The following is a 24877-nucleotide window of genomic DNA, read 5'->3' as shown; positions in this document are numbered from 1 at the left end:
AATCAGATTTTAGAAAATATGGTAATTAAAATTGCTAATATAATGGGTCCATCTATTTTACATCTTCAAAATATTACTCTTGATTTGATGAGAAGTGAACAACATTCTCATATAGCCAGAGCATGTTTAGAGATTCAAACGGAATATTCCACTAATTTTAAAATAATTGCGCAAGCATTTCAGAGTGGAATAACTCCTCTTGGTATTTTACAGTATTTGCCCAAAGAATATTTATATGCGATAAATCATACAGATTTATGGGTAAATAAATGGATAGGATGCAAGCAGGACATATGTTATAGTTCTTCTATGATTCCAATAGCCGGAAAAGAACAAATTTTGGTTCCTATCACTGTTTTGGGATTACCTGTCAGTAATACACAATTATTATACTATAAATTACAGTATACAGATTTTGTATTTAACAATGAAAATTCTGAATTAGAACAATTAGATTTGTCATCATGTTTACAATTCCAGTCTAAAATTATATGTTTACCTAATCAAGATAAAAGCATATTTCATTCTTGTTATCATAATCATACATTATGTTCAGCAAGAATTGAAAATAAAATTAATTCTGAATTAGTTACTCGTGTAGATAAAAAGAAGGTTTGTTTTCAAATTATGTCAGATACAGAAAAGGTTAAAACTTTTTTCTCTTCTTGTACAAATACAGAAAACCTAAATCAAGGGTTGTATTGTATAGAAGGAGATATTGTTGCAATAAGTATTAATGGATTGAGAACAAATTTAACAAATATGTTTATGAAAAATATTAGCGCTCTTCCTACACAGTATAATATTTCTCAAATAGATGAATTTCCATGGGAAAAATGGGCAAATATAATTCAAAAGGATCAAGGTTTATTAATAGCTTTGGCTAAGGAATTGCAGAATGCAAAAGTATTGTTTAAACATGAACAAGGTAATTTGCAAGAAATATCACATCAATGGTCAGAATTTTCAGGAAGTAATTGGTGGAAAAGATTTAGTAATAGTGTATCCATGTGGGGAAAAACTTCGATAACTTCAGCAGCAGGAAATATTTTATCACATCCTATTGTAATTATTTTTATTATTATCATGTTATTCCTTATATTCCAGTTATGTTTAATGTTTAGAATGAAAAAATTATATTATCGAATTAGAAGTGATATTAAGAAAGGAGATGATTTGTTACAAAGTAAATTGAAGAGGAAAATGCGTTTTGAAGGTATGAATCCAATTGTGCAGGACAAAACATTTGGAGTTATTGAATCAAAGTTTGTTTGAATGTGACATGAATGATGATGGATGAATTTTTAATCTGAAAAATATGATTAGTATTCATATTTCAGAGGGGAATGTTATATTCTTAATATCTAAATTTTAATTGGCTTTATTATACTTTATTCAGGATAATAATATTCCCATACTCTCATACTGTGTGAATGCAAAACCTTGAGTCAATTAATTCTGTGTTATGGCTTGCATAGCTGGAAAAGTAAATATTTAAAACCTGTCAGGATTTTGATGAATATTGTATATCTTATATATGCTTTTAAGGGCTATGTAAGTGATATTTTGTTTATGTTAACTTATCCAGTTCATTATATATATATGTTTTTAGAAGGTCTTTCCTATGTAATTGAGACATATTTTTCTTAGAGACAGACTCACACCCATTTCCTGACAGTTCATTAGAAGCTAGAATTGCATTTTAAGTAGTAACACATGTTAGCTCTGTTACAACCACTCTTAGCCCTCCCACCTTTGGAAAGGAGGAGTTATCTTTCGGGCGGGAGATTAGAGCCTGGTTAATATAATGAGAAGTGCTGGGAGGAGGGGGGCTCTTGAATCTTACACACAGAAGAAGGCAGATGTCGCTTGAAAAGCTCAGCAGCATATAAGAAAGACACATGTCTTGCATACTGGCTGCCAGCATACAAAGGGTTATTCCGCCATTTTAGATTTGAAAATAACCTTATATCTTCTATAAGAACCATTTTTTAAGATACAAATGATTAACATTGTACTATTTTTGTAAGCATCCTTTTGTATTTAAATGTGTACAAATAAATACACATTTTTGAATTACGCTGACTCAGATCTAATTAAGGAAATTCGTCTCACAAGAATTGATTGATTTCAACATATACTTAAGACTTTGAAATATCATAAAATATCATATTATTTCACATATATTACATGTGCCTGTCAATGCAGCCACGCCTGTGCTCATCAATGCAGTCACACCTGTGCTCATCAATGCAAACTCTCCAGTGTCCAGCAATGCAGCCTCACCTGTGTCCAGCAATGCAGCCTCACCTGTGCACAGCAATGCAGCCACACCATTGCACAGCAATGCAGCCACACCAGTGCACAGCAATGCAGCCACACCAGTGCCCATCAATGCAGTCTCTCCAGTGCCCATCAGTGTAGCCACACCTGTGCACAGCAATGCAGCCTCTCCAGCGTCCAGCAATGCAGCCTCGCCTGTGCACCGCGGGCTGGGTAAATTACATAGGAGGGCCATATCCAGCCCAAGGGCCGTAGTTTGAGGACTCCTGCCATAGAAGGTGCAAATTTCTTTTCTGCAACCACGGGTTGCAGGAAAGAAATTTGCATGTTTTCCCCATCAGTGTTGACAGGAAAATCCCTCCTGCCGAGACATTGTATTCTCCCGGCAGGAGAAGACAGTGATTATTGCTAGCGGCTACAGCAGCCACTAGCAATAATTGCAAGTAAAATCCAGCAGTCTGGTTGTACCGAAGTTGATCTGTTCATCAACGTGGCACATTCAGCCTGCCCATAAACAGTTTAAATCTCACCTGGTTCCTGCTGAACTGGCCGAGATTAAAACTGTCTATGGCCAGTCTTAAAATGGTTGTAAAAGCAGGAGTTTTTTTTTTTATCTTAGTGCATTCTATGCATTAAGATAAAAAGCCTTCGGTGTGCAGCAGCCCCATCTCGATCCAGCAATGTGCATGAGAGACTCGGCTGTCTGGGACTCTCCTTTCCCTCTTCATTGGCTGAAACAGCTGCGAAGTGCCATTGGGTTCCACTGCGGTCAATCAAATTCAGTGAGCCAATTAGGAGAGAGAGGGGATGGGACTGGGCCATGGCTTTGTGTCTGCCCTTCATCATTACCTTTAATTAGTGTCCACCTGAGTTATAGGAGGGGTCCTTTTAGTTCTTCCATAAAGAGGATTGTATTTCTCCCATGGTTGAGAAGTAGGATATTTCATTCTATACATAGTGGGGTACTTTGATGCAGTAGTGGGCTTAAGCACTGTATGGCCATATGGTGTGACCAAATCCCCATATTTTTGCTTCTTTGCTTAATATGTTCAGGTGCTTTAGCCTTGCAGGATTTAAATATAATTTTTGTATGTGTGCGCTGTAATCTTTTGTTCTGTGTCTGAATAGACACACAGAGCAGTGGCTCAGCTAGGGTGCCCCCATAGCAAGCTGCTTGCTGTGAGGTCACTCAACAGGAGGGAGGGGGCAGGAGCGCTGACGGGGGACCCGTGAAAAGGAGGATTGGGGCTGCTCTGTGTAAAACAAAAAAATAACAAGACTTTAGTATTACTTTAGGTTAAGCAGACTATGACAAAATCTTAGTTTGCGTGAAAAAAAGGTAAAGGTAAATCGATATTGATGATTTATTGCATGTTAGGCTCATTACAAAATTGTCTTTTACAACAAAGGTGCAGTTGTACTTTAATGTTCTTATCCTGTGTTATTGTACAAAATTCCTCCCCACAATCCACTCACCTTCAGTAAGGCTGCCTTGGAGTCGATTTGATACAGATCTTCATAAGACATAGATTTGCTGTCCATGTTAACTACATTAAGACAAAATATGATAAACATAAACAAAAAAGGAAACACAAATTTGATCATTAGGCTCATTGAGTGTATTATCTGCTGCAATCTGATTCTAGCTTTTAATTGTTTAGCACCGGTTAGGACAGGCATGTCCAAAGTCCGGCCCGCGGGCCAATTGCGGCCCGCGGCCCGGTTTTGAACGGCCCGCCTGGTTATTTGGACATACATATCTTTTGTGGCCCCCGACGATCTCCCAGCGCCGGGGCCACAAAAGATATATATCAGCCGTCACTAAAATGGCGGTCCGAGTCCGGACCGAGCAGCGCTTCTGCCCGGACCGCCATGCCGCCAGTGTAGCAAGCGACAGCAATCACTGGTTTGCTGGGACCGCGGGTTTCCCCAGCAACCAGTGACGCTGCGCGCATGCGCCCGCCCCCTGCTCCTGGCCGCGTCTCTCGGAGCTGAAGAGACACGGGCAGTAGGGGTGTGACGTCACGTGCGCGCCCCGCTCCCCTGCTGCCCGCGGTTCCCGGGTCCTGGATCTCATCACGAGGCAGCTTCAGTTGTGCCCACACTCCTGCTGCAGTTAAGGTATGTGGGCACATTAGTTATCCATTAGTGATCAGTGTTGTGCACACTGTTGGGCATATTTTAAGGGGCTTTTTTTTGTAAAGGGCACGCTGATGGGAAAATTTTATGTTAAAGGACACTCTGATGGGCACATTTTATTTTAAGGGGCACGCTGATGGATATATTTTTTATGTGCACACTGATGGGCATGTTTTGTTAAGGTGCCCCTTAACAAAATATGCCCATTGATGTGCACATTAAAAATATACCCATCAGCGTGTCCCTTAAAATAAAATGTGCCCATCAGAGTTCCCTTTAACATAAAATTTTCCCATCAACGTGCCCCTTAACATAAAATAAGGGTCACGCTGATGGGCACCTTTTATGTTAAGGGGTAATCCGATGGACAAATTTTATTTTACGGGGCACGCTGATGGGTATATTTTTAATGTGCACATCGATGGGCATATTTTGTTAAGGGGCACGCTGATGGGTACAACAAAATGTGCCCTACAAAATATGCCCATCGATGTGCACATTAAAAATATACTCATCAGCATGCCCCTTAAAATAAAAATTGTCCATCAGAATGCCTCCTAACATAATAGGTGCCCATCAGTGTGACCCTTATTTCATGTTAAGGGGCACGCTGATGGGCAGATTTTATTTTAAGAGCAACACTGATAGGTACATTTTATATTAAAAGGGGCACTTTGATGGGCAAATTTTAAGTTAAGGGGCATGTTTTGTTGTGTCCATCAGAGTGCCCCTTAATATAAAATGTGCCTATCAGCATGACACTTATTTTATGTTAAGGGAAATCCTGATGTGCACATTTTATGTTAAGGGGCACTGTGATGGGGACACCTGATGTAAAGGGGCACTGTGATGGGGACACCTGATGTAAAGGGGCACTGTGATGGGGACACCTGATGTAAAGGGGCACTGTGATGGGGACACCTGATGTAAAGGGGCACTGTGATGGGGACACCTGATGTAAAGGGGCACTGTGATGGGGACACCTGATGTAAAGGGGCACTGTGATGGGGACACCTGATGTAAAGGGGCACTGTGATGGGGACACCTGATGTAAAGGGGCACTGTGATGGGGACACCTGATGTAAAGGGGCACTGTGATGGGGACACCTGATGTAAAGGGGCGCTGTGATGGGGACACCAGATTTAACTTGACAATAAATATTGTTGAAATGCTAAGGAAATTGTACATTTCTCATGTTTTTGATAGATATACAGTTACTACAATATTTCTGAGTCGTAGCACAGACTTGAGATTCGGACCTCGGCCCAAAGAAAATTTTGGCGACCGGACCTCCTTTAATTTGAATTCATTACCCCTGATATATATGCTTCGGAAGGTACAGGGAGGACAGGACCGAGCGCCGTACACAGGAGAATTTCCTGTTTACGGGCGGCCTCTGTAATAGGAAGTCCTTCTCCTGCACTGCCATTGGACGACTTTTCTGTCCATCAAAGGAGGCGGGACTTTCTATTAAAGAAGCCGCCGTGTAAACAGGAGATTCTCCTTTGGCGCTCGTCAGTGCATTCCTGGCAATGGTGCTGTGTTCCTGGCAATGGTGCTGCGTTCCTGGCAATGGTGCTGCGTTCCTGGCAATGGTGCTGCGTTCCTGGCAATGGTGAGGCATTTGGGGAGGCATTCCTGGCAATGGTGAGGCATTTGGGGAGGCATTCCTGGCAATGGTGCTGCGTCCCAGGCAATGGTGCTGCGTCCCTGGCAATGGTGCTGCGTTCCTGGCAATGGTGAGGCATTTAGGGAGGCATTCCTGGCAATGGTGAGGCATTTGGGGAGGCATTCCTGGCAATGGTGAGGCATTTGGGGAGGCATTCCTGGCAATGGTGCTGCGTCCCAGGCAATGGTGCTGCGTCCCTGGCAATGGTGCTGCGTCCCTGGCAATGGTGAGTCATTCCTGGCAATGGTGAGGCATTTGGGGAGGCATTCCTGGCAATGGTGCTGCGTCCCTGGCAATGGTGGGGGAATTCCTGGCTATGGTGGGGGCATTCCTGGCTATGGTGGGGGGCATTCCTGGCTATGGGGGGGGCATTCCTGGCTATGGTGGGGGGCATTCCTGGCTGTGGTGGGTCTGCAGATGTGCACTGATTAGGCTGCATTGGTGGGCACTGACCATTATTTTGCTTCACAGTTCTTTATTTAAACATTTTTTTTTCCTGAAACTTCCCTCTTAAAGTGAAGGTGTGTGTTATACGCCAATTAATACAGTATGTACAAATACGCCCAAGCTCAATTCTTCCCACACACAGCCACAAAGGCAAGAGAATTCTTGTTGGGCAATGTATTAGTGCTCGAACGAACACACTTAGACCGAATTTTAACGATTCAAAGAATGTCAGGCAAAATGGTCGGCCCTCGCGCATGTTCACTTCATCAAATCCGGCCCTCTTTGAAAAAAGTTTGGACACCCCTGGGTTAGGACATCTGCATCTTACTAGTATTTATAGAAAACCACAACTGCAGTATGTTATTTCGATCGATATAAGGTCTGGATGGGCCACTCCTTCCTTTTTCTCCAGCTGGCACTCCAATAAGGACAGAACAACGACTTTATGCATACATTTGGGAGAACTCAAATTTATTAAACAATTTCACATTACACTCACAACACTATGGAGCCCTACCACAGACTGTTGTACTTTGACCACGGTCAAATGATAACTGAGGCCCCTAAGCTTTCCTTTGGTTATGGATGAGCTCATGTTTGGTCCAAACTTGGGTTCAGACCAAATCCAACAGGATGCTGTCCAGGACATTCCCCAGTTCACAGCTATACATACACTAAGGGGCAGGGATGATTGTGACATTTTTGACCTTATATGGTTACATGACCGTATTAGGTCATTGATGTCTACAGCATACCCACCCCTTTGTGTATGTGTAGATTAGGGATGAGCTCTGGTGTGTTCCTGCCAGGAAGTCGGCACTGCACTGCGCTAATCACAGGCAGTGAGACTTTTCCCGATCTCTGCAGCTGCACATCGGGACAATGGGGGTTATTTACGAAACGCAAATCCACTCTGCTGATTTTATGATCCAATCATGTGCAAGCTAAAATGCTGTTTTTTATTTTCCTTGCATGTCCCCCTCAGATCTACAGCGACTTTACTTCCAAGTGCACTTGCAGTGCAAAGTGGATTTTCCTTTAGTAAATAACCCCCAATGTGACATGCCTGTGATTAGCGCAGCGCAGTGCCAACTTCCTGGTGGGCTCTGCATGTGAGCTGTGCGAACACGCCGGAGCTCATCCCTAGTGTAGATGTGGAAAGGGGAATGTCGTGCCCTAGCTGCAGTTGAGTGAGTTGGAGTAACAGCTTCCTGCCAGGTGAATACCTAAGTTTAGCCAAAACCTGAGCTCATCCTTACTCCTGTGGGTGCTGTGTGCGTAAATGCTGCCCATCTCCTTTTGCCCTGACCATTTTTTTCCACTCTGCCAAACACCCCAACAAGTGTTACTGGCTTTGTCCACCCCATACTCACTCTTCTTTCCAAGGGCCACACTTTATTCGCCTTTCTTCCTCAGGCACTGCCCACTGATTGGTCTCATACTCCCATCTTAGGCTTTCCACCATTTAAAACAGTGGCCACCACTTCCATTGGAACAGGGGGGAAATTGAGGCTCCAGCCTGAACAGGCTTCACCACAAGCCCACTGCCAAAACTCAACTGATAAAAGTCTTGCTGACAAGGCTTTTTCTGGCACTTTTTGTTTACAAGTTTAAATCAGTATTTTTTGCTAGAAAATTACTTATACTTTTTTTAGCAGAGACCGTAGGGAATAAAATGATGATTGTTGCAATTTTTATGTCGCACAGTATTTGCACAGCAGTTTTGCAAACGCAATTTCTTTAAAAATACACTTTAATTAATAAAAAAAAAAAAAAAATGCAATAGTTACCCCAATTTTTGTATAATGTGAAGGATAATGTTGCACTGTCACACTTGAAAATTGGGCACGCTCGTCGAATGGGAAAACTATGGTACTTAAAAATCTCCATAGGCAACGGTTTAAACACCTTTACAGGTTACCTGTTTAGAGTTACAGAGGAGGTCTAGTGCTATCATTATTGCTCTCACTGTAACGTTCCCAGTAATACCTCACATGTGTGATTCAAATACCATTTACATATCTGTGAGTGACTTAAGTATAAGTTCGCTTCTGCGTTCGGGGGGGGGGACATTACAAATTTTTTTATTGTTATTTATTTTACTTTTTATTTTTACACTGTCCCTTCATTTATTTATTTTTAAAACGCTTTTATTTCTTGGGCGAACCCGCGGAAATGGCAAGCCCGAGAAACACAAGCCTGTCCTACTGCTTCGGAAACCACTCCAGCGGCTCATGACCAGTTTTATGAGAAAGCCGGTGGCCTGCTGAAAAAAATGGTACCGGGGCTTTGGCTGATATCTTCAGCCATAATCACGGTAAACCACTTGCAAACTGAAACGTGTGTATATATATATATATATATATATATATATATATATATATATATATATATATATATGTATATGTAATGCGGTCAGCCAGTGATTAAAGTGAGGCATTTATTATCACCATAATTCATTGATGGAAATCAGAAGTTTGTTAGTGTGAAGCCTGCCCAGAAACATTTGCTTTTAAATCTTCAAACAATTTCACCTACACTGACTATTTGATGTAGATGGAGAAGTTGGTTGGAATCCATTCAGGTCTGTGCAGGAAGAAGTTCTTCTGAGACCATCTTCATTGCTGTAAGTGGACTAGAAATCAAATAAGAAGCAGTGTTATTTTTCATACTGGAGGTCCCTGGATAAAAGTAGCTAATTGTTATTAATCAAACAGGGCAATTACAGGTTAGGCTAAGGCCGCGTACACACGGGCGGATTGTCTGCCCAACTAAGTTCGTCAGACAATCCGACAGACAGTCCGTTCAACTTTTGAATGAACGGACTTGACCACACACGATGAACAGACAGTCCGCTGAAAGCTTGCGCGATGATGTATACAGCACGTACGACGGGACTAGAAATACGACGTCCAATACACTGCAATGCAACCTTCGGCCGTGTAAATCCTTTCTGAGCATGCGCCATACTTAGTCCGTCCAACTTGCCTACACACGAGCGGACTGTCCGCTGAAACCAAGTTTGGACGGACAAAACCAAGTTTGGACGGACAAAATTATGGAAATTCCGAAAGACTTAGTCCGTCAGACTGTCCGCTGAAAAAGTCAGATGAAGCCCACACACACGAGCGGATTGTCCGCTGAAACACGGTTCAGCGGACTAAGTTGGGCAGACAATCCGCCCGTGTGTATGCGGCCTTAGGGGTTTAATTATAAATGCATTACAAATAATTAAAATATTTTTCTAAATGGATTCCATTGCAAATGTGAGAAGCCCAGTGTTAATTTTGGCATCAAATTTTGATTTAGTTTTAGTCTTTTGACTAAAATTACCATTTTAGGCCCCTTTCACACTCGTGCACCCTGAAAGTCGTGCAATTTTTGCCACATTTTTCACAGCGATGTTGCCGCGACTCTGACATGACTTGAAGCAAGGTCTGTATAATCATGAAGTCTATGGACCTCAAGTCGCATCAAAGTCGGACCAAAGTAAGGCAAGGACTACTTTGAAGTGACTGCAACTTGAAGTCGTACAGATATGAACGGTACTCATTGGAAATCATGGGGTAAGACTTGTCATGTGACTTTGCAATCCAAAGTCGCAGGACAAGTCGCACAAGTGTGAAAGGGGCCTTAGTTTTAGTCTAATATTAGTAATCTGCAATTGTTTTAGTCAAATGAAATCATTTTAGTCAACTAAAATCAAATGTGTTTAGTTAAATAGCAATGCATTATTTAAGCATTTCTCTAGAATTTCCAAACTCATTATATACTCCTGGGGTAAAAAAAATCTAATATCATGTTATATATTATTATTTCTAGTATTAAAGCAGAATTCCACCCAAGAGTTAAACCTCCACTGATCTGTTTCCTTCCCTCCTTCAGTGCCACATTTGGCACCTTTCAGAGGGGAGGGTGGAATGGGTACCTGTTCGGGTACCATTCCCAACTTCCAGGAGGCATTGAAGCCGTGCCGTTCCTCTGGAATTTTTGCCCCCTCCTTCTTCCTCCGCTGCCGGCCCAGTTATAAAGCGTGGGGCGCTTCACACATGTGCACTAGGGAACCGGCTGTGAACCAGAAAGGCTTCACTTGCTGGTGTACATCATACTCAAATGTATATCATGCTCAAATGTATATCTTTTCATCCTAGCTCAGCTCCTCTTATAACCATTCTTTGCAGTGTTGGATATGGTGGGGAAGAGTTAAAATTTCCCATTTTTTATTGACGTCTGTGACTCCAAGGGAAGACAATGGTCAGGTCCCCCCTTCCCAAAACTACTAAGAAAAAGGTTTACCTCTTTATCCTCTGACAACTGCTTTGTTTTGCACAGCTTGAATCCTGAGTAATAAAGCATATTTATTATAATGAGATCAATCTGTAATTCTCAAACATGGCAATTGTTTATAATGTCTAGAACAAAATCCACTTTAGCATTGTGTTTTGAGATGGGAATGAGGGACACCTATTAGCAAAAATATGTAGGCATAGGACACACCCCCTGTCACACCCCCTTAAAGGAGCATTATACAAAAAATCATTAGTTAAACCCACAAGTCCTTTTTTTTTTTTACCACTACTATTGGTTTATATTGGCTTTTGACATTTACAAATGCAGCAATTTAGATATTGGATGAAAGGTTTAGCTCTGTAAAACACTTTTTGAAAGATAAAAAAAATATATAGATTGGACCAAAATGAGGGACAAATGAAGAGAAAATCGGGGCCTTTATTTAAAATTGGGGACAGTTGGGAGCTATGAAATAGTAATTTAACATTACCTGAATGTTTTGATTTTGTCCAGAGTTTCTGAAACATCTCAGTAATGGTACTGCTGTTAGACAACTGTTCCAATTTGCTTGGAGGTTTAGCTGTACTTTCATGAATGTCGTCATCGTGACAATCACCACCCTCAGCAGGTGACATTCCTGATGATAGCTGACCATCCTTCTTATTTGATTCTTCATCTGATATTTTGAAATCTGTATCTACATGGTCAACATCATGCTTGTGGATATCATTACCCCTGTCATCAATAAATGCCAAATTTACAATGCCTTCTTCCTTTAGAGTGTTGCTTTGATCAACAGAACAGGCAGACTCTGTAAATACCGAAAAAGTGTGCAACTGTATATTTTGAGACTGAAGAGAATCATTAAGTTTTGGGGTGACCCGTAACTGTGGAGGTGTTTGGGGACTGTGTATCATTGCTACACTTGAGTGATATCTTTTTAAAGACTTAGGCTGAGAGTATCCTACTTTATGTTCACTGAAAGCTCCTTTCTGGAATTCCAGGTCATCGCATTTCTTGTCATGGCCATCATCAGATGAGTGAAACAAAGAACTACCTGGAGGACTAGTATCTGAAATATTGATCCTTCGCAGTGAGATTGAGGCTTTAGGTTGCATAATTGTATCCAAACCAGGCTGTGAAAGGGAACGACTCCATACTTGATCATTTCTGCCTTTTCTCCACATGACAGAATGTCCAAGTCCGTCATCGGTGGTGGTCTGCTGTGATCGGCTAATATCACTGGACATGATGCTGTGGCTTCTATTAATTTCCAAGGCTTTCTGCGCTGTCAAGGTTTTCATGGAATCCAAAGTGAGTCCTGAAAGATCTTGTAGGTGTCCAATGTGATCATCTAAATGATGAAGCAACTGTTTAATGAAACCAACATGTTCTCTGACATCTTTCACATCACCAAGCATATCTTCCACTCTAGAAAGATCAAAAATAAAATTATGGAATATTGTAAGTGCTTTTTAATTTTAAAGTGATTACTGACAGACAAATGACAAATAAAAGTCTATAGTACATACCAATATCTTTAAACAGCAACCAATAGGAAACAGTAATTTATTTTTTACTTTCCACTAGTCGGATAATAGTTTTTTGTCAGCTGTGGTTAACATTGTCTATAAGTACAGAACAGTTACAATATAGGTTTTCTCTAAGTAGATGAGTAGGACAGAAGGGGGCAGCCTGATACAATATGAATTAAACTGTACGTTCCCTTTTTATTTTGTGTGTTTTCTTTTATTTTATTACTCTACCTCACCGGGGCATTTAAATATAAATCTCATAGAAGATGTTAGAGGAATTGTCAATTTTAATGTAATTTTTCCAAATGTAACATGAGGGACATTCAGACAAAAAACCCTACTAAGGACACATTTAAAGTGGTTGTAAATGCTATTTTTTTAAATAAAAACTAACAAACGGGCTTTTACTGCAAAGTATATTCCCATGGGCAATAAGTTTAAAAGGCTAAAAACAAAACCTATGTGGCTCACGGCCAAAGTTAAAAAAGCTATAAACTGTAAGAGAAGAGCTTTTAAAAAATATAAAAATGAAGGATCACTAGTGTCATTTAAATGTTACAAAGAAATTAACAGTATATGTAAAAAGGAAATCAAGGATGCAAAAATTCAAAACGAACGACAGATTGCAAAAGATAGTAGGACAAACCCCAAAAAATTCTTCAAATATATTAATAGTAAAAAGGTCAAGTCTGAGCATGTAGGCCCTTTACAAAACAATCTAGAGTTTGTGACTGGGGACAAAGAGAAGGCTAATTTATTAAACACTTTCTTCAGCTCTGTGTACACAAAAGAGCATGGGGGAGCTCATGTCCATAATGGGGGTGGTAGTGACACAGCCCCAAATGATCCACAATGGCTCAAAAGGGATATGGTCCAGAAATACTTAGACAGAATAAAGGTGGATAAAGCACCTGGACCTGATGGCATCCACCCACGGATCCTAAAAGAATTGAGCTCTGTAATTTCAGAGCCATTGTATCTAATTTTTAGGGACTCATTAATGACGGGAATAGTCCCACTGGATTGGCGCAGGGCGAACGTGGTGCCTATATTTAAAAAGGGATCAAAGTCTTTACCAAGTAACTATAGACCTGTTAGCTTAACTTCTATAGCTGGGAAGATACTGGAGCGTTTAATAAAAGACCACATCGACGAGTTCTTGCTGAACAATAACACTTTAAGCAACAGACAGCATGGATTCATGAAAGACAGAAGTTGTCAGACAAATCTGATTTCGTTTTATGAGGAGGTAAGTAAAACCTTGGACAGAGGGGTGGCGGTGGACGTGGTATACTTGGATTTTGCAAAAGCATTCGATACTGTTCCGCACACACGGCTCATGTGTAAGGTAAAGTCTACAGGTTTGGAAATATCAGTTTGTAAATGGATAGAAAATTGGCTAGAAGACAGAATTCAAAGAGTCGTGGTTAATGACTCTTACTCTGAATGGTCTAAGGTTATCAGTGGTGTACCCCAAGGTTCAGTGTTGGGACCCTTACTTTTTAACATCTTTATAAATGATATTGGGTCTGGCATCAAAAGTAATATTTCTGTCTTTGCAGATGACACCAAGATATGCAGTGGAATAACGTCTTTACAGGATGTCTCCAATTTACAAGCCGACCTCAATACACTGTCTAATTGGGCGACTATGTGGCAGATGAGGTTTAATGTTGATAAATGTAAAGTTATGCACTTGGGGCCTAAGAATATGCATGCATCATACATGCTAGGGGGAGTACAACTGGGGGGATCCATAGTGGAGAAGGATCTGGGGGTTTTGGTAGACCATAAGCTCAATAACAACATGTAATGCCAAGCTGCTGTTTGCAAAGCGAGCAAAGTCCTTTCTTGTATTAAGAGAGGTATGGACTCCAGAGAAAGAGATATAATTTTGCCCCTGTTCAAATCATTAGTAAGACCTCACCTGGAATATGCCGTTCAGTTTTGGGCACCAGTTCTCAAAAAGGATATCGGGGAACTGGAGAAAGTGCAGAGAAGGGCAACCAAACTGATAAGAGGCATGGAGGAACTCAGCTATGAGGAGAGATTAGAGGAACTAAATTTATTCACTCTTGAGAAGAGGAGATTAAGGGGGGATATGATTAACATGTTCAAATATATTAGGGGTCCATATAGTGAACTTGGTGTTGAGTTGTTCTCTGTACGGTCAACCCAGAGGACACGGGGGCACTCTTTACGTCTAGAGGAAAAGAGATTTCAGCTTCAAGTACGGAAAGGTTTCTTCACAGTTAGAGCAGTGAAAATGTGGAATAGACTCCCACCAGAGGTGGTTCTGGCCAGTTCAGTAGATTGCTTTAAGAAAGGCTTGGATACTTTCCTGATGGTACATAATATAACTAGGTACTAACATAGGTAAAGTTGATCCAGGGAAAATCCGATCGCCTATTGGGGGATCAGGAAGGAATTTTTTTCCCCTGCTGTAGTAAATTGGAGCATGCTCTGCTGGGTTTTTTTTTCGCCTTCCTCTGGATCAATTGTGGGCATAAAATTGGGTATCTGGATTGTACGATTATTTTTTATTTTATTTATTTGTTTTTAAGGTTGAACTGGATGGACTTGTGTCTTTTTTCAACCTGACTAACTATGTAACTATGTAACTTGCCTGCTCTGCGCAATGGAATTTCACAGAGCAGCCCCAAACCTACTCTTCTTGGGTCTCCTTCTGCTGTACCTGGCTCCTCCTTTCTGATGAGTGCCCCCATAGGGTCACTGTGTGGGCTAGTTCCCAAGCCTCACTGTCTGCGTCTATAGACACAGACAGTGAGACTCAGCTCCACTCCTTGCTTCCTCCTCACTGGCTTTGATTGACAACAGTGGGAGCCAATGCCTCAGCAAAGGCTGTAAGACTAGGAAGTAGAGAGAAGAGCTGTAGACAGACACAGCGCTGGATCCAATAAAGGCTCAGATAAGAAAGAGGGGGGAGGGGGGATACAGATTCCTAATTTTTTTTTAACTTAATGCAAAGAATGCATCTCTCTTCTTACATTTATAAAGGCCAAAAGACAGTTGTGACTAATAATAAGTTAAAGTATGTCTGCCAAGTAAGATGTGGACTCAGGAATGGAGACTTTATGCCACCCAAAACTCTACAATATATCCAGGCTCCAGCACCCAGTACAGAACTTATTGAGATTCTGAGAATACAAAAAGATTTTTTTCGACACATCAGTCATGCCCTGGAAACCTAGGTGACACATACACACCATCCACAATCTGTGTCACATAGCTCAGAATACTCTGTCATAAATAATAAAAAAAAATGTAAATAGTGGGCAAAGAATAGGAGGGGTCCATCTCCATTTTGCATTTCCTCTTTTGCTCTGGCTCTGTTGGGAATATTTTTATTCTGTATGGCAGAATGCCATTTGAATTGCTCACATTTACATAATACCTTTCTGTTGTTACACGGATTCTTTCATCACTCTTGGAACTTTCATGATCTTTCTTGTCATTGAAATAAATTTGAACACATTGTCCTTCAAATTCATGAAGTCTTATTTGGTCTTCCTCCGTTAGAAAGAGTTCTGTTTGAAAAGAAACAAGTAAAGGCTGATCGATATTTTTTTTATGATTAGAACAAGACACAGTTAAGGTTTTTTTTAGGAAGGGCGAGAATGTTTGTTACCTTTTGAATAAACGTGTTATCCTTCTATCTCTCTCTTTCTTTATATATATATATATATATATATATATATATATATATATATATATATATATATATATATACTGTAAATATATATATATATATATATATATATATATACACACATATATATATATATATATATATATATATACATATATATATATATATATATATATATATATATATATATATATATATATATATATATATATACATACACACAGTATATCACAAAAGTGAGTACACCCCTCACATTTTTGTAAATAATTTATTATATCTTTTCATGTGACAGCACTGAAGAAATTACCCTTGGCTACAATGTAAAATAGTGAGTGTACAACTTATATAATAGTGGACATTTGCTGTCCCCTCAAAATAATTCAGCAAAGGACAGGTTCCATTCGGAACAGGCCTCGCCATGGTTGAGCAAAGGAGTTGCATGCACATGCTCAGTGTCATATCCAGAGGTTGTCTTTGGGAAATAGACGTATGAGTGCTGCCAGCATTGCTGCAGAGGTTGAAGGGGTGGGGAGTTAGCCTGTCAGTGCTCAGACCATACATCACACACTGCATCGAATTGGGAAGCCCCTTCTAACGATGATACACAAGAAAGCCCGCAAACAGTATCTTGCCTACAGTCAAGCATGGTGGTGGGAGTGTCATGGTCTGGGGCTGCATGAGTGCTGCCGGAACTGGGGAGCTACATTACATTAAGGGAACCCTGAATGCCAGCATGTACTGTGACATACTGAAGCATAGCATGATCCCCTCCCTTCGAAGACTGGGCCACATGGTAATGACCCCAAACACACCCCCAAGACAACTACTGCCTTGCTAAAGAAGCTGAGGGTAAAGGTAATGGACTGGCCAAGCATGTCTCCAGACCCAAACCCTATTGAGCATCTGTGGGGCATCCTCAAATGGAAGATGGAGGAGCGCAAGGTCACTAACATCAACCAGCTCCATGATGTCATAATGGAGGAGTGGAAAAAGACTCCAGTGGCAACCTGTGAAGCTCTGGTGAACTCCATGCCCAAGAAGGTTAAGGCTGTTCTTGAAAATAATGGTGGCAACACAAAATATTGACACTTTAGGCCCAATTTGGACATTTTCACTTGGAGGTTTACTCACTTTTGTTCTTTTGTTGCCAGTGGTTTAGACATTAATGGCTGTATGTTGAGTTATTTTGAGGGGACAGCAAATGTACACTGTTATACAAGCCGTACACTCACTACTTTACATTGTAGCAAAGTGTAATTTCTTCAATGTTGTCACATGAAACTATATAACAAAATATTTACAAAAATGTGAGAGGTGTATTTACTTTTGTGAGATACTGTATATACAATATATATATATATATATATATTATTAAGTTTTAATTCTTGTTCAACGTTTTTACTGATTTTAATCAAAAACGCACAAATGCAACAAAGTGCTTCAGGTAAGAACATTGGGAACAGATTCATATCTCCGATCACTGAAACTTACAATAATAGGTAATGTGGTGCAAAAGAAAAGGGTTTGTCAGTTTTGTGAACATCTTTATAAAAAGCAACAGCAGATAGGTAAATGGAAAACTGGTAACAGACCATATTGTTAGTGCTTTCACAAAGATCCTGTGTAGGGACCTGGCCCCAGTAATAATTAGGCCAACCAGTGATATGTGTGTAAAAAGCAGGGACGGAGGGAAGGGAAAGGGAAGCATTGTCTTCTCCTGGCGGGGACAGCCCCCCCCCAACCAAGAGAAGACAATGGACTGGCAGGAAGGATTCCCGCCACAAAACTGTCTGCATTGATGGGGTAATCAAACAAATTTATTTTCTGCAACATGTGGTTGCAGGAAAGTTATTTGCTCTCCGTTTATGGCCAGCCTAAGGCCCATTGTATGGGAAATTTAACTTCAGACATCGTTATCGCATCAGAAAACTATGCCTTCGCTATTATCTGCTTCGCAACTTTAAAGATAGTTTTTTTATTCAAAAAGTTTTGTAGTTCTTACAAAAGAAGGCAAATTCGAATCATCAACACTACCATTCCAAAATGAATATGAAAAAGTAAATCTTAAGCTATGTTTCCTAAATTGTGGGGTGAAGAAGGACATACGAGACGTGGCCACACAGGACGGTGGATATTGGTGGGTAATAAAGGTTAATGCTTAAGCAGCTGCACTGGGTTCTGATCCACAATTTACAGAATTTAGTTTGTCACACCACATCATATGACCCGCTGGTTTGATAGTACTCCAGGTTTTATGTATTTTTTTTACTAAGCTGGAAAGGCTGTACTAGTATTAAAGTGAGTGGCATCATTACCAAGCCCCTATGTATATTTTTGAACTGAAACTATATTAACAGTATTAAAGTCCTGAAATATGCCAGGACTGGTACTGCTGTTGGATGTAAGCTCCAGCCTGTCACAGTGACCACATTTAGGACTGTACAATTCTTCCAGTGGGTGAAAAGCCAATCAATGGTTATCCATCTGTTTTAGTTGGTATTTCATATGATATCTTAAAATGTGGACCCCTGTGTTTCACAACCGTTCTTGTTGACAATACTAAAAAATAAAAAATAAAAATGTGTCCTTCAGGTCATAGTCTAATATTATCACATGAATGCTCATACCAAGATAACAGAAAGAAGAAAACAATAAAAATAAACACCTGCCAGGAGGAGCTGACGGTATAAAGTTAATATGCCAAATTGAAAGGATAAAAACCTGACTGAGGCTCATTTTTTCATTCTTGTTGATAGCATTAGCCCTGTCATCAATAAATGTGCGAATTACAAAACCCTTCCTTCTTATGAGTTTTTGCTTTGATCAACCTAAAGTATATTTAAACCCTCATCTTGTAAAACAACCCATTCATTTTAAAATCTAAAAACAGAAATGAAAGACAAAACATTTGTGTATAGCTATAATAAAACATTATACATACCTTTTTTTTATAAGTAATCACATAATCTCTGTTCACAGATGCATGAGGAGCTCAGAGAGCTGGGGGGAGAGAGGAGAAGCAGCAGCACACTTATCTTCCCAGTGAATGGCTATGCAAAGTGTGGGGGGAGGTCAGCATAAGTCCCATTCATTAAAGGAGAGCAGGCTGAGTTTCCAGCAAAGCCGGGAAACTGACAATGCTGTGGGATGTGGTCTCGTGCCTAGACTGGTCAGTTTTAAACAAGAAAACAGAGGGATTGACAGGAAGACCAGGTATTTTACACAAAGGTGTAAATACAAAGAGAACAGGATACTTTTTTTATGCAAGCACATGGTAGAGCAAGCACATATCAGAAATATGAAATGTCAGGGTAGCATACTCTTTAAGATCAACAAAAACTATCAGGCCTTTTCAGCAGATATCACAAGACCAAATGTAAATGTGTTTGGTCACATTGTAGGCAGGTGCAGTCTGCATTCCCCATTGTAGGTGGCACTCGATTGGAGTGGTAATGCAGAAGGGGAAGGAAGTTGACTTCCTGAGGTCATGGGTCGACAGCTGTCCAATATTACTCTGGCGCCCCATGTGGTTTTGGTGGCCATCTTGGGTCAGGAAGAGTCTTGGGTTAGGCTCACAGGTTTGGCTTGTTTTATTGCCAAAGTAGGGATAGGTTCCTCATCTGGGACAGTGCTTAGAGATAAGGAAAGATGCTGGAGGAGTAGGAACAGTGCAGGGCTACATCTACCGCGCTTCAGGAAGCCTTCCCTTTTCGGTGTGGACTGGCCAAGCTGCATTCTACTCCTCATTGCAGATGCTGTTGGAATCTTTAAGTCTGCAGACCACTGTTACCGCTGTTGTAAGTGGTCCCGGACAGGTGTGCCTACCACGCAGAAACCTACATCGTCGGCTTTCCTGCTTGCCTTACCCGGGAACACCTCAGGAGCGGTGAAAGGTAGTCAGGAGATATCGACTTGTGATACATTGTTGTTACATGCTCTTTTATTTTGAATCTTAAGGAAACCTATAATAAATACCTTTTAGTACTGGATTATGCTGTGTGTATCTTTGTTCTCTGCTTGTGACAAGCAAACATCTAGATGGATTACATGCAGAGAGCTGACAACACCCAACACAACACTTGTAAGTCAAGTGTATAACCCAGTATCTTCTGACGGAGTGTATGCAGTGAGCAGACATCATCCATTGACAGATAGGCGTATAACCCAGTATTATCTGGTAAGTACATTGCCCAGGGGGATTGTGACATGTGCAGTGTGGAGGAGGCCATTGTTTTGAATTATTATCTGCAACATTCTTTCTGTGATGGACAATCCTACATTTACATCTGCCTCATTTTATATATAAAGTGGACTTCATACTTATTTAACTATTTTAGTGAACTTTTATCAAATCCTAAAATGTTTGGCTTATTTTAGCGCTGCTAATGTTATGGTATTTGGTATATGGAACCGAAGAGGGGGATAAGACCCCCGAAGTCGGAAAAGAAGACCCCCGGATGGCGTCGGCCACGATGAAGAAGAAAGCCAGGCTCTTCCGCTAGTGAAAGAGCTAGCAGAAGATATCGGTGGAGTCCAGCGAGAAGACTCCCAAGACGGAAGACCACCGGAGCTGTGCAATAAATTATTTTAAAAACATGTGTTGTGTTTTTTTCTTTACACTTTTTTTTCACCAGGTGAATGGGTAGAGGTACATAGTACCCCAATACTCATTCACATAGGGTGGGGAGCCGGTATCTGGGGGCCCCCTTATTAAAGGGGGCTCCCATATTTCGATAAGCCCCCTGCCCGCAGACCCCAACAACCAACGGCCAGGGTTGTTGGGAAGAGGCCCTTGTCCTCATCAACATGGGGACAAGGTTCTTTGGGGTGGGGGAGCCGCAGGGCCCCCCTTCCCCAAAGCATCCCCCAATGTTGAGGGCATGCGGCCTGGTATGGCTCAGGGGGGGGGGGCGCTCGCTTGTCCCCACCCCCTTTCCTGACCGGCCGGGCTGTGTGCTTGGATAAGGGTCTGATATGGACTTTGGGGGGACCCTCACGCCGTTTTTATGTCGTAGGGCTTCCTCTTTAAGTCCATACCAGGTGACGGGGCCAGCAACGTGTCAATCTCGTCAATGGAGGCGGCAACATTGACCTCCTTCACTAGTCCCAGCTACCTGGAGCCGCGCTCAAAACGAACTGGCTTTTCTCCGTGTGTGGGCAAGTCCGTTCATTTCAAAAGTCCGGCAGACTAGCGCACAGACGGCCATTATGTCCTCTGGACTGCCGAGTCTGGCGGACAATTTTGAGTCAAAACTTCTTTCTAAGTCCCCCGGACTTTTGAGAAAAAAAAGTTTGCTGGAGCCCACACACGGGCGGATTGTCCGACAAACTCTGGTCCGCCAGATAGTCCGATCGTGTGTACGCGGCATAAGGGTGAACTTACCCTTTAAGCTTTTGCAATAAAACCTGGAAGCTGATTGATTTCTATGCAGAAGTGAGCCTGATTTTGCACTCTCCAGCTTTAGTAAATAAAACCCTGTGTGTCCACACCCTGCTGCACATTTCTCACAACATCATTGCCACCCAATAGACTAAGTGGCCCATAAAGGGTAAGTATATCAGCCCTTTTACTCTAGTCAAAGGGTTAATAAACCCACAACAGTAAAATCAGTAAAGGGTTAATAAACCCACAACAGTAAAATCAGTCTGTATATGCAGTAAAGCATGCTTGTTATACTCACTGTGGAAACCTGAGGGGTTAATCCTCCACATTGTGTAAAAAGGCTGTTTGATCCTGTCTTCCCCGATTCTCCCCTTCTTTTTCTGTCCCCAAGCCACCTGCTGAAATTACAGAGCCTTGGAGGCACTCTGCACATGCTCAGAATGTATTGCTAGAGAGTTTTTTTTTTTGGGGGGGGAGTGCATGTGATCAGCACAGGGTCAATCAGCCCTGCGCAGACAGAGGGTCAGGGGTCATGCAGCCTCATGAAAACTCCTCCTACAAGCTTTAACCAGACACTGATAGAAGTTACAAGACTGCTATATACTGTCCATAAGAAAAGGTATTTAGCATATACTGTAGGTAAAAATTATTTTGAAACTTACTTGGTCCTTGTGACTTGGTCTTAGGTCTTCCTCTACACATCCAAGCAATGGCAGTGGTTATATGGGAGAACAGAACAAATGGAGGAGGGAGCACTGGCTTGCCTTGATAAAACATAATCACATAATAGCGCTGGAACTTCCACAGGTGATTAGACATTGCTTTACATTCGAAGTACACATTGCTATGGGACACAAAAAACACACCACCTTGTCAATCTTTGACACAGAAACTGCTCATATACAAAAAAAGTAATTGATACGTTGATAGATGAGGAAATAATGTGAGACACACACACATATACAGATTTATAAACCCCTGGAAACAATGGGTATTTTTGTATGTGTGGCTCTAAAATGGGAGCCCTGCTGGTAGCCTTACTGCTTTTTTAGGTTCCTGCTGCTAACAAATATATTCTTATGGAGATTTTCTCCTTTTTGATTTTCCTGTAAAAACATTACTACTGGAAAAAGGAAAGCTTCTTCTTCATTTCCCAGGAACAATGCTGTCCCGGGCACAAAGAGTAAGAAAAAATCTCTACAGCAGGGACACAGAGAGCAATCAACACCTGTCAGAGATTCTATCCCTTTCTTTCCATTTCTAAAACTAAAAAAAGATTGTGTCTGAAGTTACGTTTTAACTATGCCAGCAAATGACATTTCACTTACTTGAAAACAGCAATGAGAAGATTAACCATAATAATGTATTGAACAAACACATAAACAGCTTGCAGATATCCATTCAGCCAGCTTCCTATGCCACAGAGATGTGGTACAACTGAGTCATTGGCACATGCTTGGAAAATTAAAGAAAACATCGAATTACATAAAATACATTCAGTGCAGAAGCAGCCCAACCCTTACCATTTGCCAATACTGAAAGACAAAAACAAAGATATTGGCATCTCTATTTCTGTTTTCTTTGTATGTGAATAGACTACCAGGAACAGGCTTAATGGATAAGTTCACCTTTGGAACATGTTAAATGTAGGGTGTAACATAATATGGGGTGTAATGTAATATGTTCTGGCTCCTGCCTCCACTCCTTCTGATCTGACCCTCCCTGTGACAGTGGGAGGGGAACCTCCCCACATCCGCTGTCATAATTTAAAACCAGCTTGGCCATGCGGGGTTCTGCCCACATGTCCTTATAATTTTTTCACAGAGTTCTATGAATGGATGAACTACATGTACCATTGGTCATTGCAGTTAATGGCTTGTAGCTCTCTTAGTTCATTGATTCTTCCTGCAATTCAGTAACTGCCTGGCCGTACAGGAGGTACAGGTAGACATTGTACTGGGAGTCTGCAGGAGCCTGGAATTGTACGCACCTGCTGATCACGGGTGCCATGCTTTACAGGCTCCATTGTAAAAAAATTATAAATATAATTTTTTTTACCCAATAGGTACTGTCTCCACAGTGTGAAAGGAATGATTAATTGCTAATAATCAATAGTGCCGACAAGCTGAACTCACAATATTGCACATAACAATATAAAAACACAAATAACAAAAGTAATGTTGCGCTGTCATCAGATAATTGCTTAAATAGATTTGTTTAAACGCATACCAGCAAATGTATAAATTAATAATAAAGTGAATATAGTGCCTTAAGCCTGCAATTAATATAAATAAAATTCATCCAATTAGTGCAGTCCACATTCATAAAGTCCATGCTACCATGCAAGGAAAATAAAGTGCAAAATCCCTCTCACAAAAAAATTATTGTAAATTGATTAAAGTCCCAGATACAGTAAATTATTGAAAGATGGTATTCAACATGTGCACATCCTATTGTGCCTGGTGCTGTAGGTGATCACCCAATCGTGCTCCACTCCAAGATGAATAAATTAGCTTCTTACCAGAAAGTAAGGCCTTACTAGGGTCTGAACTCGCTTTAGTGAGCACACCCTTCACTGTAGGTATGGATAGTATCTCCCATTGGAAAGGACCATAGGTAATGAAAGTGGAACTACACTTTATCTAAACATCAAAAACCCAATTTAATTCATTTTTAATAATCAAAGCAGCTCCCCCATCCATCCATGTCGACATGCTTTATTTTGTTGAGAAATCACTTTGAAAAACAGCCCTTATCATTTATGATGTGGCCATCTTGAGTAAGTCCAGATGATTCATGTAGCAATTACATCCTGGAATCCCTTAGCTCAGGCATGCAAGCAGGAGGATGTCCTTAGCTGAGAAAATCCCTCCTCCCCTTCTGAAAACTCCTGGGATGTAAGACATCATTTGCCTAGGCATGGAAACCAGGAAGTAACTGAAGAAATGTATAAAAAAAAGTTTAAAACAAGTAAACATGATATATTTTCCTTTCCATTTACTAATGCTAGCAGCATAAGGATTAAAAATAGTCAATGTTGATTGACAGAGGGAAGACCTGCTTTAATCACTTGGACACAATCTCCAGATCACTTCGCCAAATATCAATCCCACAAGGTCATATGGGGCAAGATGTATATAAAGAGAGAGGAAGAAAACTGCATTGCACAACATCCACTTGTATTAATAATTTATTAAAAAAGTCATCTACTTACAAGACTGGTTAAAAGACAGGCATTCAATACAGGTCACGGCTACTTCCTCTGCCCGATGTACAATTCGTCATGAGAGACGTCTTCACTGGGGCAATGGGAATAGCGGTGCTCACAGAAGGCAAGAAAAATGAGTGACAATTTAAGAAAATATAATAAATATCCCCCAATTTAAAAAAAAAAAATTTCTTCATCAGTTTAGGCCAATATATATTCTTCTACATATTTTTGGTAAAAAAAATCGCAATA

At 40.8% G+C, this 24877-nt stretch overlaps 1 protein-coding gene across 1 annotated transcript in view; it reads right to left on the bottom strand.

Moving 5' to 3' along the window:
• The window catches only part of LOC143963324 (transient receptor potential cation channel subfamily M member 7-like), a 189973-nt gene that overhangs the window by 49564 nt on the left and 115532 nt on the right, over positions 1-24877 (bottom strand). The window contains exons 23-29 of the mRNA XM_077472928.1: positions 22746-22872; positions 22080-22261; positions 15780-15912; positions 11320-12260; positions 10836-10879; positions 9078-9174; positions 3760-3830 (exon numbers count right to left, since the gene is read on the bottom strand). Of these exons, the coding sequence (XP_077329054.1) occupies positions 3760-3830; positions 9078-9174; positions 10836-10879; positions 11320-12260; positions 15780-15912; positions 22080-22261; positions 22746-22872 (1595 nt within the window). The remainder of the gene's footprint in view (positions 1-3759; positions 3831-9077; positions 9175-10835; positions 10880-11319; positions 12261-15779; positions 15913-22079; positions 22262-22745; positions 22873-24877) is intronic.

The sequence above is a fragment of the Lithobates pipiens genome, unplaced genomic scaffold, assembly GCF_037356315.1.
Source record: "Lithobates pipiens isolate NorthernLeopardFrog02 unplaced genomic scaffold, aLitPip1_a1.2 Scaffold_8, whole genome shotgun sequence".
NCBI lineage: Eukaryota > Metazoa > Chordata > Amphibia > Anura > Ranidae > Lithobates > Lithobates pipiens.
This window is presented reverse-complemented; position numbering and strand designations above follow the sequence as displayed.